We start from the raw sequence: 14969 nt of genomic DNA on the forward strand, positions 1-14969 counted from the left end.
TACAGCATATGTCCCAGTCATGCATACGTATACACTTACTCTTTTTGCATATGTATATATACATATATTCATTTACAAACACATTTTTAGCTGTTAAGTGAGCTTTGATTAAAGTTAAGCTGAATCACAAAACTAGAATTTGCCAATTCTTTTGCCTTGTAAAATGCAGGCATTTGATTTAGTTTTTCTTTTCACCAAGTTTATTGCTTTGATGTAAAAAGCTGCCATTGCTCCTCACCCTGAGATGAAGAGGTGAGGAAAGGGACTGGACTTGGTCCCTCCCTGCCTAAGACTTGACTGGCATGTGAGAATGGGCTGTGATGCAGCTGCCACAGGGGAACTGGAGCAGGGAGAGGAATGCAATGTCCCAGCCATCCTGGGGCCCTTGACTTAAACACCCCTCTCCTGCGACACCCTCCCTGGACCCCCCACGCCTGGACTAGGTGCTCTTCCTACAGGTCCCCTTGGACCCTCTAGTCCATCATCACAGCACATTATCATTTTCTTTCAATTGTTGACTTTTCTCAAAGCCGTAGCCTCCTTGAGAAGAAACTGTCTTGTTCATCATTGTCGATCCAAAACCTAGCAGAATGCCCAGCACGTCGTAGTTCTGCAAATATTTTTTCAAGAATGTGACAAATGGGAGGCTTACAAGTTGAAAAAAAAATCTTTCAAAGGTAAACTTAAAGCGGAATTCAAAAGTTAAAAAATAAAACTATTTCTATGATGTGAGCTTTTTGATTTTTTAGGGTTAAGAAGAAATTTGGGGAAAGAAGGGCCTTGATTATGTTTCTAAAAATGATGTTAAGCCTAGCATCCTTTTAGTCAATAACAAGGTATAGCAAGTAAATTTTAATTTGGAACGAAGGAAACAGGTATCTCATAGTATCCTTAAGAATGCCTTTGTTCTTGAACTACTATATCTAAAATGTGCAATTTTTCATGACAATCCATGAAAGAAAGTCCTAAATAAAGTAAAATGCATTGGAATGGATGCTACTGGTGCCCTGGTCAGATTCCCTTTACCTGGCAGGTGTATTCCATCCCCCAGCTGCTATGGGTTTGACTGCTCACAATTCACAATTACCTCTTCCACAGAGAAATACCCTTGGAAATGCCGCCTAGGCCCCAGTCAATGACCAACTGATGTGGATGTATAAAACCTTGCCCTGGATCAACTCTGAGGTGTAACTCAGACTCCAGGGCTCCCCATGGGATCAGACTGAGGCCAGACTTTAGCTCAATCCAATTCTAACCTAACCTCTTGGCCTGCTTTCTTCTGCCTCCTTCACTAGCTAAAAGGTTTCTCCCAAGAACACACCTATAAATCAAAGGCACAACATCCCCATCTGCTTCTAGGAAACCTCCCTTAAGATTTTCACTGAAATGAAATTACAGCTTCTGAGTAGATAACTCCTGATGCCTTTCCTCTACGCTTAGGAAGGGTTCCAGAGCAAGGAGGGGCGACACTGGCATTCCCCCCTCCCCAACACCTTTCCAGACTAATTATATCTGCAATTCATATGCATTTGTTTCAACACGATAATCCGAGCACTTCTTCTAGGAACCTCAATTTTATTTGCAGTAAACGTTTTATTAGTACCTATTTTGTGCCCAGCATGTACTACGAAGGTATTAGGAATGGAACAGCGAATAAAACATAATTTCTGCCCTCAAAAAAAAGAAAGAAAGAAAGAAACTTCAGCTTCTGAGGATGCTCTTCAGGTGGAAGAATACAGAGCAGATAAACATCTAGTCTCCTCTTGTGATCTGATCATCACACTGAAGCAATAGCCTCTCGGCCAAATTGAGCTCCTATATTAGAACATCCTCTTCCCTTCCAGACAGTACACACGTGGTGTCTGTAAATCGTTCTCAGGGGTATCCTTACGGTGCCAGCATGCAGGAGAGCACTGCCAGATCATTGCTTTTTAAACTCCTTCCACACGACTGGGAGGGAGGCCGTCAACATGTTATTTCCTGCAGGTCTTCCTTGGAATGATGCAGTTATCTTTTAAGAAAATATGCCATGGTTTGCCTCCTTCTGTGAATAAAATTGCCCTTGCTTGTTTTTTGAGATTTTTTTTTTCTCTCTCTGACACAGCCTGGAAGAGTTAGGGAATAATTCCTGCAGCAATGCTTCAGTTTCAGCTGCTGGGCAGTTGTGTTGACCATGTGTCACATGTGGGCTTACCCACATGTGTAAGTGTGTGTTTGGCCCCAGCCAGTGCTGGAAGAGTTTTAAGGCAGGAAGCAAAAGATGTCCTTTTTAAAATATCTTCTTAAATTATTCAATATGTGCTCAGAGTTCATTTTTTTCTTATGTGACTTCATCTAGGAAATAATAATCATTTTTTTTAAATTTTTTATTTTTTTCATGGTAAGGTCTCCTAACTGCTCCTGGTCCCGAGTTTTCCTACTTATAATATGAGAGTGTTGGACTGGACGAGTTCTAAGATTCAGTTTTTCTCTGACATATTCTGATTTTTTATGCCCTCTTTCTGGATATGCTATATTTAAACTCCATGTAAAATTGTCTCTTTCAACCTATGTCATGTCAGTATTCAGTCCTGTTGTTTAGTTAGCAAATCCAAGGAAGGGTGTGTGTGTGTGTCTGTGTGTGTGTAACTTAGTCTGTATCAGGGCCTATCACTGCAGCTTTCTGACTTAATATTGTTAACTGAATAACTGAAATGAAAGAACGGAAGTAGCAGTGACATTGGCTTGTGTATTAGTGTAGGATAACTGCTATAACAAACAACCCTAAACTCTCAGTGGTTTAAAGCAATAAAAAAAAAATAATAAATGAAGCAAAATTAAATTAAATTAAATTTAAAAGTCTGTTGTTTGTTCACAGCCCAGTGCCATCATCAGGATGGGCAGAGGAGTTGGGACGGGGAGATCTAGTCTCTGCTCCATGTAGTCATTTAAAGACTCGAGGTCTTTCCATCTTGAGATAATTTGATCTTCAACACATGGGTCCTAAAGTTGTTCCAGAAGGAAAAAAGAAGATGGAGAATTATCCACAGGGAGTTTCTATGAGCTAGAACGGGAACTGGCCCCTTTCCACTGGCCGGAACTCAGCCCTGTGGCTCCAGCAAAACTGCTGGAACAAGAGGCTGGAAAATGCAACCTCACCATATGCCCGGACAGAAAAGGAGAACCATGAATACTGCTGAGTTCTAGAATCCTCTGCCTTATCTGGTTTAGACTAGCGAGTATTTGAGGTGAGAGTGTGATGGAAGGGCCTTGCTGATCAGTGCGTTTTCTACACACCTACCCTGCCTCTGCTTCAGGGCACCCTTCATTTCATTCCTTTTCTCCCAACTCACACACCATATCCTTTTGTCCAGCCTCATCTTTACTCTCTTTTATCTGATACCTTGAGTTGAGGAGAGAGGATGTGAATGTGGGTGGGGACCCCTAGGAAGATGGATTTTCGTAAGGAAGATAATTGGAAAAGACAGCTCACTGGAAAAGTGGCATGAATTTCAGAAAGGGAATTGAGAGAGGCTGCGAGGAAGTCGGGGGATGTTGGTTTGAGTTGGTTTGAGAGGAGAATGGATTATTCTAGTAAGAGACAAATCCCAGGGTGAAAAGTCCATTTCTCCATGTAGTAGAAGGTGATGTTTTGAACAAAATTTTATGAACTTATAAAATTCAGATTGAAAATCCTCTCTTACGTTTTTATCCGCCTTGGAAAGACCAGCATCCACAATTAAGAACTGTAACCATTTAAGAGTAAGTCATTCCTGTGGCTCTATTTTTTTTTAACATTCACATAAAAATAACACACACACATACACACACTCAATAATTTAGAAAGATTTTTTAATAAAGAACCTCATTTGTTTTCTGCCTTAAACTCTTCCAACGTGGACTGGACCGCAAACATGTACTGGTGATGCCACACATTCAGCAAACCTGCCCAGCAACCAAAGCTGAATTACTGCAGCAGGAAGCCCCTCAGAGTCACCCGCAGGCAGCCCCTGAACAGCTGCAGATACTGTATATAGTCTTCCCAACTGGCAATACACATTCCTGTGATAGGGATTCCCTGCCCCGAAATCTCTTAGGTCCTGAAAGACACTAATTCTTCTTTTTTTGTCTGGTCATTAATGATGACCAAAATTGATCTGTCTTCTCATTTGTTATGCTTAGTTTAATAAAAACAAAAAACAAACAATCCCCCCCCCAACACTTTCTGGAAACAAATCCCTGTTTAAGTTTGTAAGTGACATTTCTTACACCTAAAATTCTTGCACTGGACAATTTCATAGAGCCAACAGACACAAACGCCTTTGCCAAGAACAATTCCCATGAAGGGTTTAAAAGCAGTGAATCCTTGGAAGTCCAGAGCAAATGACAGGACTTGCCCCCTGAAATATTAAGTGGGATTAGGTGCACCTTTTCTGAACGCCATGTAAAGCAACTGCATGGCTGACACACTGTGTTTTTCCTCCCCCAGGGCTTTCCTGGAAAGGATGGATCCTCTGGCCCTCCAGGACCACCAGGGCCAATTGTAAGTGTTTCCAGGAACTACTGGGATGTGTTTTAAAGGAATTCAGGTCTTTTGAGAGATTTTCTTCTCCCAGACCTTTCGTCTTGGCAGCCATCTTTGCTGTGGTGTAACAACCATCCCTTGGTACAAAGCTCTGCCTAAGACATCCTTTAAAAGTCATGCATCCATGCGGCTTGATTATTCTATCTCTGAGCCATTTTGCCATAAGGTTGCTGGCATTGATTTAGTTTTTGTTAGACACAGATAAGGCTTGAATTTGAAAGAACTACATCTAACTGATAGAGTGGAGACTTTTCCAAAGAAAAATGTCTTCCTTGCCTTTTTGGTAGTCGGAAACAGGAATGAGCAGTGAGTCCTGGAGTCTTTGTTGGAGGATGGGGTGGGGTGGGGCAGGGGAGGGTTAACTGTATGTGTTTGTTGCTCCTTCCTGAGAGCTGGCTGCTTCCAATGAGAGTGTGTGAGTCTTCATCTTTGCTCCATTTTCCTGTCTCTTAGGGCATTCCTGGAGCCCCTGGAGTCCCAGGGATCACAGGGAGCATGGGACCCCAAGGCGCCCTCGGACCACCTGTGAGTATGTGGCAGTAGCCAGTCGGGATGGTTGCCAGCTCATCCCTTTGGTTTATTATGTGCTTAAATTTACAGCATCTCTGTTGCTCAAAAATGTATTTTCAGTATTGGACTCTGGGAATCCATGAAGGAAAACAGAGAAGCTTCTAAGATAAAAGATTAAGATCAGACTGTGCGTATGTCATGGCTAAGGACAAAGGGTTCCCAACAGGGGATGATCTGCAGCAATGCTTCTGTTTATATATATTTTTACATTGTTTGTGACTCTGCTTTTGGCTAAGTAAACTCGGTGCCATCTTTACAGGGATTGGGTACAATGCTATCTGTTAATTAGACCTGTCTCTGGATAGATTTTTCTTTTCTAAGTTCTACAAGAAAGACAGAATTCACCATTACAACATACACTCACACACAAGGGAACAGGGTGTAAATGAAAGCCCAGTGAATGGAATTAATTACCTCCCATTTTTGTCCGTCTGATCCCTTAGGTTGGTCATTACACGTGATCAGTGGAGGAGGTCGGGTAGGGTAGGATCGGCAAGAAAGAAATGGGCCTATTTTCTTACCTGTAAAATGATAGTTTCATTACAGCCTTCGAAGCCACATTTGACATCTTCTGTGGCTTGCAAGTTGCTCTGTCCAGGGGTAAGGAGTAGTCAGCATTCTGATGTTGTCTGTGATGTACCAAATCTGCATCCATAAACTGAAACAATTAAGACATGTAAATATATATACATTGCAGATATGCTAAGAATTCATGGAACAGTGAAATCTGAAGGGTGAGGGCAGGAGAGTTTAGATTTCTGTTGCTGCTGTAACAAATTACCACTATCTCAGTGGCTTAAACAACAGCAGTTTATTATCTGATAGTTCTGTAGGTCAGAAACCTGAGATTCTCACTGGATTAGAATCAAGATGTCAGCATTTCCTTTCTAGAGATATCCAGGGCCTTTTTTCAGCTTCCAAAGACTTCCCACATTTCCTTGGTTTGTGGCCCACTTCCATCTTCAACACCAGCAACATGGCATCTCTCTAATAATCATATCTCCATCTGAACACAGCACAAAAAGGTTCTTTGCTTTTATTTTTATTATTTTTTTGTTTCTTTGCTTTTAATGACCTATGTGATGACCTTTGGGCCACTCAGATCATCCTAGATAATCTCCCTAGGTAACCTACTCTCCCTAGGTAACTAAATCACATTCTCAGAGTCCCTGTTGCCACATAAGATAATATATTCACAAATTCTGGGGATTAGGGCATAGACACTTTGGCAGGGTGGGGGAGAGGGGGTGTCTGCCTACCACGATGAATAAGACATAACAGAAACACTGGTTCTCATTCAGAAAGACAGCTCTCTCCCTCTCCCCCAGGTACTCAGATAGTCATGTGACTCTTTTCTTGAAACTCATTTCAATAAAATAATTTTGTCCTCAGGGTCCTATTCTAGGTTGTGATTCACATGACTTATACTCAGGCACACAAACACAAGACATGAACCTAAAAATGCCTCCAGATTTTAGCAAACACATCCTAATTTGCACACCCAAATAAACGCTCTTCTTTGCAGTCATTTTACAAAGCCATAGACTTATGCCAACTAGAATGCAGTTACATTGTCATTGTTGAAAACACTTTTAGATCTCCTCTTCTCGAATCAGGCTAGTATTAGGTCACAGAAGAAAATCTGACTGCTTTATCCTCACACATCTTCTTTCATTATCTCGTCTGCTTCCCAAAATGTGCTCCTGGGAGCAAGAGTTCCAGAATATGTCAGCAGGGCTTGGGGAGCAAGGGCTTCTGGGTAAAGAAGTCTCAGAGACAGTACATACTAATTCTGTTTCTTCGAAAGTCATGAGAAATTTTAGGATATCAAAGGCTTTGAGGTATCCTGAAGTGAAACAAAAAACCAAAACAACTAGTTTAATGTGGTTAGACAATACACAAATGTATTTGTGCAGTTTCCCTTAACCCGGGCTGGGGATTCTGATCCCAGAGGAAGGGGATAGGATGGGAAAGAAGAGTGGGGGTGGGGGTGCTTGGGAGAGGACAGTGGGGTGCGGGAGGGGTAGAGTGAGACGTGGAATATGTTAGGTAAGTAGGACCTGCTTCTGCACCTGGGCTTTCTCAGCTGTGGAACAGACTTGAAATGTGGGGCGTACAGAAATAGCAATCTTTTTTTTTCCTGGAAATAAAACACTTCTTAATAATATTATCTTCAATTGTCATAAATCAACAGAAAAGGGCTCTTGGTGGTGGAGACGGAAACCACTCGTCTATAGGCGCTGGATAGCTTCTCAAAAGCCAGTTGTTCTCTGAGCTGCCCAGCCCAGGCTGTTCCCTGTGCTCTGGGCCGTGAGCAGCCTTGTGCCTGCTGGCTTCCAGGTTGGCGAGCCTAGTGAAGCAGGCTCGTGTCATGGTGTGAAGGCCTTGATTGATTTCCCATGGATGTCTGTCTAGGAAGGCAGGAGGGAGAGAGACCAAGAAAGACACACTGCCCTGCTGAAAATAGCTGTGTGTTTCCTCGAGTTGGTGCCAGGAAAACGATTGCTTTCCGGCAACCTGCCTTCAGCTGCCGACTTCCCGGGGCAGAACATGCATTACTGCTATTGTGGTCAGAATTCCTACCTGAGGCTTAAGCATAAGCTAAAATATGGTGCGCCCCCTGCAGGAGAGTACATGGTGAGCAAGTATATGGAGAAGGGGCCATGCACTTAGCTTGAGATCAGTATAGATAGACAGGTCCGGTGCTACATCATTTAAAGAGCACTGCATTAGAAGTTGGGTACCTGGATCCTAGGTATGGCCCTCACACGAACTTGACTAGCTGTGTGAGCCGCATCACGTAAGCAATTTATCTAGCCTCTCAGACTGTCAGTTTCCTAATGAATGCATTTAAAAATATTTACTGAGTAGCCACAATTTGTACAAGAGACATGAGGGAGAGGGGTCCCGAGGGGAGAAGATGACCAAGATATTTCTGCACATTAGTGGAAAATCTAGAGAGAAGGATGATTTTGTTATATATGTAGGTCTCATAAAAGGCAGAAAGTGAAAACTGCCTTAAAGGAAAGACAACGAGGTGGCTATGAAAGTTCCATTGATGAACAGACAGGGACAGAGACGCAGGGAAGGGGATCCCGCCCCTGAATTAGGGCAGCAGGGAGAACAGGTCCTGAAGGAGGCAGCGTTTTAATGTGATCTTGGAAGATGGGTGTAATTTCCACCTACAAAGACAGGAAGATGGCGTCCTTTAGATGGGAATTAGAGTAAAACAGAAAGCCCTGTCTTTTGTACATTGTAATACTTTTCAACACTGTCTCAAGCTCCATCTCCACTGTCACAGCTTTATTTCAAGCCTTGTATCTCTCCCCAAGACTGTCATGAGAAACTCTAATTGGCCCCCTTGCCTCTGCTCCAGCTCTGGTCTGATCCATTCTCCAGCCGCCAGAAGATCTTTCTAGTAGTGATCTTTCTGTGGTGTCACTTCCTGGCTCGAATCTCCTCCCTGGATCCCTGTCACCAGAGGATGGGTCCCAAGTATTCAGCCAGGTATACGTGGCCCTTCATGGTGGGCACTTACTTTGCCCCTGGACCTACCTGGCATCATCGCTTTGCTTGGAGCTGAATCACCCCAAAGTATTTAAAGCTTCCCCAATATATGCCATCCTGTTTCACACCTTTTTTTGGCCTTTGGGGGATGCTCTTCCATTTGTCTGGACTGTTTTCTCCTCCTTTCTCCATCTGGTTAGCTCCTGGCTATTCTGTCTTTGAAACCGTGCACTTGGTGTGAGAGGCCACCCTCCTTGGGCTGAGATGCTTCATTTCAAATGTCGGTGTCCATCTCTCCATGAAAAGGAGAGTTCTGTGAGGACAGAAACCCTATTGTACTCATATTCTTATCCCTAGACCCCAACTCAGTAGCATATGTATCAAATAGTGTATTTGTTAAAGAAAGGATGAGGTATGATTGCATTCTGGTTAGGCTGATGTTCAGGTGAGTCTGAGATGATTCTTATAGATTGAGGGGGGCGGTCACACATGGAAGACCTTCAGAGCCAAGCTAGGGATGTTTTGATTTTGGTTAGCAGGCATCTTTACTGTAGGGGACTTGGACCATGCGATCATTCTTCCCTTCAGAACTAAAATTCTGTGACTTGGTGAATGTAGCCACTGTATTTTCTTTTCTTTACATTCCAAGTGTTCCTGAAATTAAAGGCAATGTGCCACTTTTTCTTGCCTCCACCTACAGGGAATGTGTATTTTCCCTCAAAGCATACTTAGGTGGAGTCATGGACCTTCGCTTGCTCAGGAATTTTTATTTTGTTTTTGTTTTACTTTGCAAAAATCGTAGGAAAGATGTCAGAGAAGTTGGAATAAAAAATAACTTCTCTCCATGCAGGCATTTCACTAAATGGGTCTTTCTCTGCAACTACCTAGCTGTGTCTTGTAGCTACTTAATAACACGCATCGTGAGGCAGATTTTGAGGAATTTCAGGCTCGATTAAACACATCCATCCCCATGTGCCAGAAGGTGCCAACAGCTGATTCTGTCCATTTACCTTATCACTCAGGTTTGCACTGCAGTTTCTTTTTCTAAGTTTCAGACATTTCAAACAAGCCACTGTAATAAATTAAACCAGCAACAGAAATTCAAAGAATACACTGGTTCAGAAATAAAAATATTCAGGTCAAAATGGATTATAAGGACTGATTCAAATTAAAATCTAATTCTGAATTACTAGAGTTAGGTTTGGGAGATGTACATTTTCTTTTTAAAAATTATTATTTAATTAGAAAAAATGCTATCTTCACTGAACTAGAAGACTCTGACCAGCAAGCTTGTTGAGCGGTGCTCTCTTTCAGGGCAGCAGGAGAATACACTGGAGAGAGGGTAGACTCTGGAGCCCAGCAGATGGGGTTCTGGTCCCGGCTTTTCCATTTTCTTACCATGTGACCTTGCACAAGTTATTTACCTTCTCAATGCACCACTTTCCTTATGTGTAAAATGGAAGTGATATCTCATAGGGTTGTTGTAAAGAATAAATGAATTTATCTCACAGAATTCTTATCAGGATTAAATAAATTAATTTTTAGGGCTTATTAAATGACTTAATACACTGAGAACAGTGCTTGCAACATGAAAAAAAGCAGCTTAAATTAAACAACTAGAATTTATAGTTTCTGCATGTATTAAAAATGTAGAATACTTACTTATTTTGGTTTGCTGATTTTTGTTTTTGTTTTGGGTCAAATGCTTGAAAATCTGGTTCCATTAAGGATTTATTTTGTGGTAACATAAGTAGCTCTTTTCTCCAGTTAGACCTGCCAGAGGACGTTACTGCATTTTTAGGGACTTGGCCATTTGGGGCACCTAAGAAATGAAGGAAGGGGACAGAGCCGGTACATTGGTTTCCCAAAAGAATAGTGAGGAGAGGGGTGCTTTAGAAATCTTACTTATGAAAAAAGTTTTTATAATGAAAATGAGACCCTTTTTAACAGAATGAACTCTTTTTCTAATGCTCTCAAAGCCCAGTGCCTGAGTATATCTTAAACATTTTTTTCTTTCTTTTTTTCAATCAAGGAAGTTAAAATGAAGCACAAACTGGCTTGTCATTCACACTTGAAGTGGAATTCAGCCATTCATTCGTTCAGTTAACACGGATTTTGAGCACCTGACATGTCCCAAGTGTTGTCCTAGGAACTGGGGATTCAAAAGCCCACAAGCTAGAAGACACACTGCCTTAGGGAACTCATACGCCGAGAGGGGTCACAAACAGTCAGGGTCTGCTTTCTTTGTTGAGATCAAGATCCATTCATTGCAAGCCCAGCTTTGGTATTTTTCATCAATTTCTGCCCCGTGAGCTACCTCGTTCTGAATATTGACTACATTATGAGATGCTAGACTGTTAGTCTTGTAAGGGACGCCAGGGACCTTTTAATTTAATGGCTTCATTTTAAGTGGCTTGAAGATCCCATGACTTATATATTTTTTCCCCAGAATATTAGTAAGAAAACTTTCAAATGCCCACAAAATTTAAAAAATGTAGTACAAACATCCACATACCCAACACTAAGATTCTACCACTATGCATATGAGTGTGTGTGTATTTTTGAATAAAGTTCTCTTGGACTTCACTGATTATTGCTCTCATTTGTCATACTGGAAAATTATTTTATGACACACTAAAGGGTGGGCTTATACATCTAGTTGAAGTCAGTTAACATTTTCTTTCATTTCATTAGTGAAAGAAAACTCAAGGTCAGAAGAAGTAGGCACCAGTCCTAGGTTTATAGTATTTTAATTTAATATTGGACTTAATTGAATGTTTGAGTGACTCATGCAAAAAACAGCCTAGATGGTTTTGAAAATATAAAGTAATATCAGTTATTACCACCTACCCGGAGAGAAGTCCATGCGTTGACTTGTTGTTAAATGTTAGGACAATAAAAACTTAGCATGGAATAGCTGATACTTGAAGGAAGTACTGCATTACAATATTCCTACTGTAGATACTTAATGTATAAGATCTGTGCTTAATACTTTCCCCACATTTCAAATGTATACACTGAGTAGACCACGTCTGTGGGAATGAGAAGTGGAAATTTTGATGAGCAGGAGATAAGAGAAGTTGGGTCTAAGTAACAAGAGTTTGAACTTGAGGACTTTGTCACACGCACGTCTAAGAATCACTGAGTGGTTCTGAGTAGAGGAAGAGCTGCCGTCAGTCCTCAGTCACTGAGCTTTCTCAGCTGTACACTCATAGTATCTGAGGAAGGTGAGAATGGTGGTTGTGTAGATGGTGAACTGGAAGAGGGAGGTCCTTGTTAGGGAAGCCAGTTAGAAGGAGGTTGCAAATGCCTGGGTGTGAGATGGTTAGGGTAGCACCTGCGTGATGGAGTAGAAGGGATGGATAGAAGAGGAACTGCAGTGCAAAAATACGTGTGTGTGTGTGTGTGTGTGTGTGTGTGTGTGAATAGACATGGGATAGGCAAAGGAAGGGAGGAGAAAAGACAGAAGCAGTGGGACCAGGGGTGGGCTTGGCTGGCTTGCGCCTGCTTGGGAGAGTTAAGCACTTCTCCTCCCTTCACAACTCCATCTTCAGCAACAGCACATTTGTTACTCAAAATCAGCCATAGTGTAAGTATTTACACCTCCAAAAGCAGCAAACACTGCAAATCAGGATATTTTATTTTTCCAGAAAGCCAGTTTACCATACACCATGGGGTGAAGCCAGAATTTTGAATTTAAGTAACCAACTAAACAGAGATTTTGGAGAAGATACTGAGTTTGATTTGAGACCTGCTGAGATTGTAGTAACAACTGAGAACAGTCAGACAACGTCGCAAATTCCGTCTATAAATGGCACTCACTATCCTTTCGGTAGAGACTGTAAAAGCGTTGTTCAGTAAATCTATTGCACTGCCCTGGTGTTGAAACGGAGAGATGAAATTCTTCTGAAGACGCATGTTTTGTATTATACGTGTAATTTCATTGCAGAATCACTGAAAAACGCCATTGTTTTTTCAGTAGAAGTTCTTACAGTTATGGTAACATTTCCTATGGGTCAAAGAGTAGATAAGCCACAAAACGAAATAGTAGTTCAGCTTAGAATTCACCTTAATATGAGCTCGTGTTATCAGGGAGAATCCAGGGGAAAGAATTGTGTGCTGTTATTCTGGGCGGAGAGCAGAGCGAGGCTGTGGGATTTCACAAATCTCATCTTTCACTTGAACTCTTTGGTCGCAAGACCTTTTCCTTCCTGGGAGAGAGATTCTTTCAAAAATTAAAACACCTTTTTTTGTTTAGAAGAGATTTGTGAAATAAACTATGCAGCATCAGTCGTGTACAATTCAGAGAGTGGTATTTAGTGTGAAAAGATGTGAATTGGCTTACTTGGTAAAACTCTTGTGCTGCGCAATCCCAATTTTGTATTCAGGTATACTGTGTCTATGCATTCAAGGTCTGGAAGAGGAACTTGTTTAAAAGTGTTATCTGCTTGGTGGGATTACGGGTTACTGTTCATTTATCCCTGTTGTTATGTGTCTATTTTTGCTGCTAAATTACTATAGCTAAGAAAACAGTCTTGATCTAATAAGAAAAGATAAACTATCATTATGCCTGGGTGAGTGCAGTGTCACAAGTAACTTGACAATTTAAATTTTTTACAGGGTGTCCCTGGAGCAAAGGGAGAGAGAGGAGAAAGAGTAAGTAACCTCCGGGCTATTGACCAGCCTCAGCTGGTTGCACAACTTTTGCGGCCTAAGCCTGATAAAGGACGACCATTTACTAGCGTGATTACTCATTGCCCTCAAGCCATTCCTCCACCCCCTCCTCACCTCAGCTCATTTGCCCCTGAGCACATCTTCAAGTGGAAAACACTCTGGGCTAGAAGCCCACAGGAGCGCTGGCTCCCAGGTGCAGGTCTGCTGCTGTCCAGCTAGCTGCCCATTTCTTTAAAAGATAAAATGGAGAGAATCAAACTTGTCTAACTCACAAAGTGGATTTGATGAAGAAATTCTATAATGGGTATGAGAAGTCTTCAGAAAAGGAAAAGCTCCATACAAAATGCCAAGCAGTAGAATGAGGCTCATGTGTTTCCAATACTGGCACCTGGGAAGACGATGGCAGTGTGGAATCAAAGAACTGGATGTGAAACTGAAACTGATGTATCCTAGGAGCCTTCCCTCTCCCTTGAAAATAGTGCCACTGCTAATTTAATTGTGCTGTCGGCTCTCGTAGAAACAGCAGTGAGCTTGGGCTCATCCAGTTACCTCTCTGAAAGCTTGGGCAATATGTTTAACTTTGTTCATCTGTAAAATGGGTTGAACACCTTTCCCCTGAGTTGTTAGTATTAATTAAGCCACTGCTTGAGAAAATGCTGTATTTTATAAGCTCTAAAGAGCGATAAACAAGGCATTCAGTATAGAAGGGTTTGTTTCAAAACTATTACATTTTTTTAGAATCTGGAGCCGGTAATGCTTACTTGAGCTTATTTAATAAAGGCTCCCAGGAGCCTTGTACCATGAGTATCAGATTGCTTCCACCTTCTCTGTGTGCACCATGGTGATCAATCCCACCTGTTAGGAGCCACAGAGCCCAGGTGAGAACGATGGGTCAAGTGATCTCCATCCCGGAAGTCCTGCCATTGGCGGGGCTTGTGGCTGAGGGTCAGGAGTCTGCTTTTTTCTCACCTAGGGTGACCTACAATCTCAAGCCATGGTAAGAGCAGTGGCACGTCAGGTGTGCGAACAGCTCATCCAAAGTAAGTGCATTACATTTACACGTTTTCTATTACTTTTCCAAATGGGAATCTGCCTTTCACATACGTGTAAAGACTAAGCTTTGTGCAGACACACAAGCTTTACAGGTGGCCACCACTAAGCCAACTAAGAAATCATCGGAGATTACCCTAAGTGCTCTGCATCGTTGATACAGAGGCCAAATTTCTCTGTTTGCTGTTTGTCCGTATAGATTTAAGTTGACTGCCTAGATCAAATCTTTGATTCCTTCTTTACCTCTCCAAATAGACTTTTCCCCCCAATTCCTCAGCACTTGAAAGCTGCCAGACTAAGTCATCGGAAGCTAACTTCAAATTGCTAGATTTAAATCAATACTTCTTTCTTATCCATTTCTTTTGGTTAGCCCAAGGTCCTTCCCTTTATTCTTTAAGACTTATGCCAAAAAATACAGACACACAAACACACACGCACACATGGGGACAAGCTTCATGTGTCATTTGGTATGATACTTGGGTTCCGTGTCAGAATTACACTGGAACACACTTTATATCACACCTGTCCCATTTCTTCATTTTAAACTTGGACTTTCCCACAGCCCAGTATTTCAGTGACTGATTTATGCTCGTTCACTTTCGTA

The 14969-nt window shown here is 41.8% G+C and overlaps 1 protein-coding gene across 3 annotated transcripts in view; it reads left to right on the plus strand.

Moving 5' to 3' along the window:
• The window catches only part of COL14A1 (collagen type XIV alpha 1 chain), a 184362-nt gene that overhangs the window by 143730 nt on the left and 25663 nt on the right, over positions 1-14969 (plus strand). For all 3 annotated transcript variants that reach the window (XM_074352994.1, XM_074352992.1, XM_074352993.1), the window contains exons 41-44: positions 4469-4522; positions 5018-5089; positions 13262-13297; positions 14289-14355. In XM_074352994.1, coding sequence (XP_074209095.1) covers positions 4469-4522; positions 5018-5089; positions 13262-13297; positions 14289-14355 — 229 coding nt within the window. The remainder of the gene's footprint in view (positions 1-4468; positions 4523-5017; positions 5090-13261; positions 13298-14288; positions 14356-14969) is intronic.

This window comes from Camelus bactrianus, chromosome 25 (assembly GCF_048773025.1).
Source record: "Camelus bactrianus isolate YW-2024 breed Bactrian camel chromosome 25, ASM4877302v1, whole genome shotgun sequence".
NCBI classification, from domain to species: Eukaryota; Metazoa; Chordata; class Mammalia; order Artiodactyla; family Camelidae; genus Camelus; species Camelus bactrianus.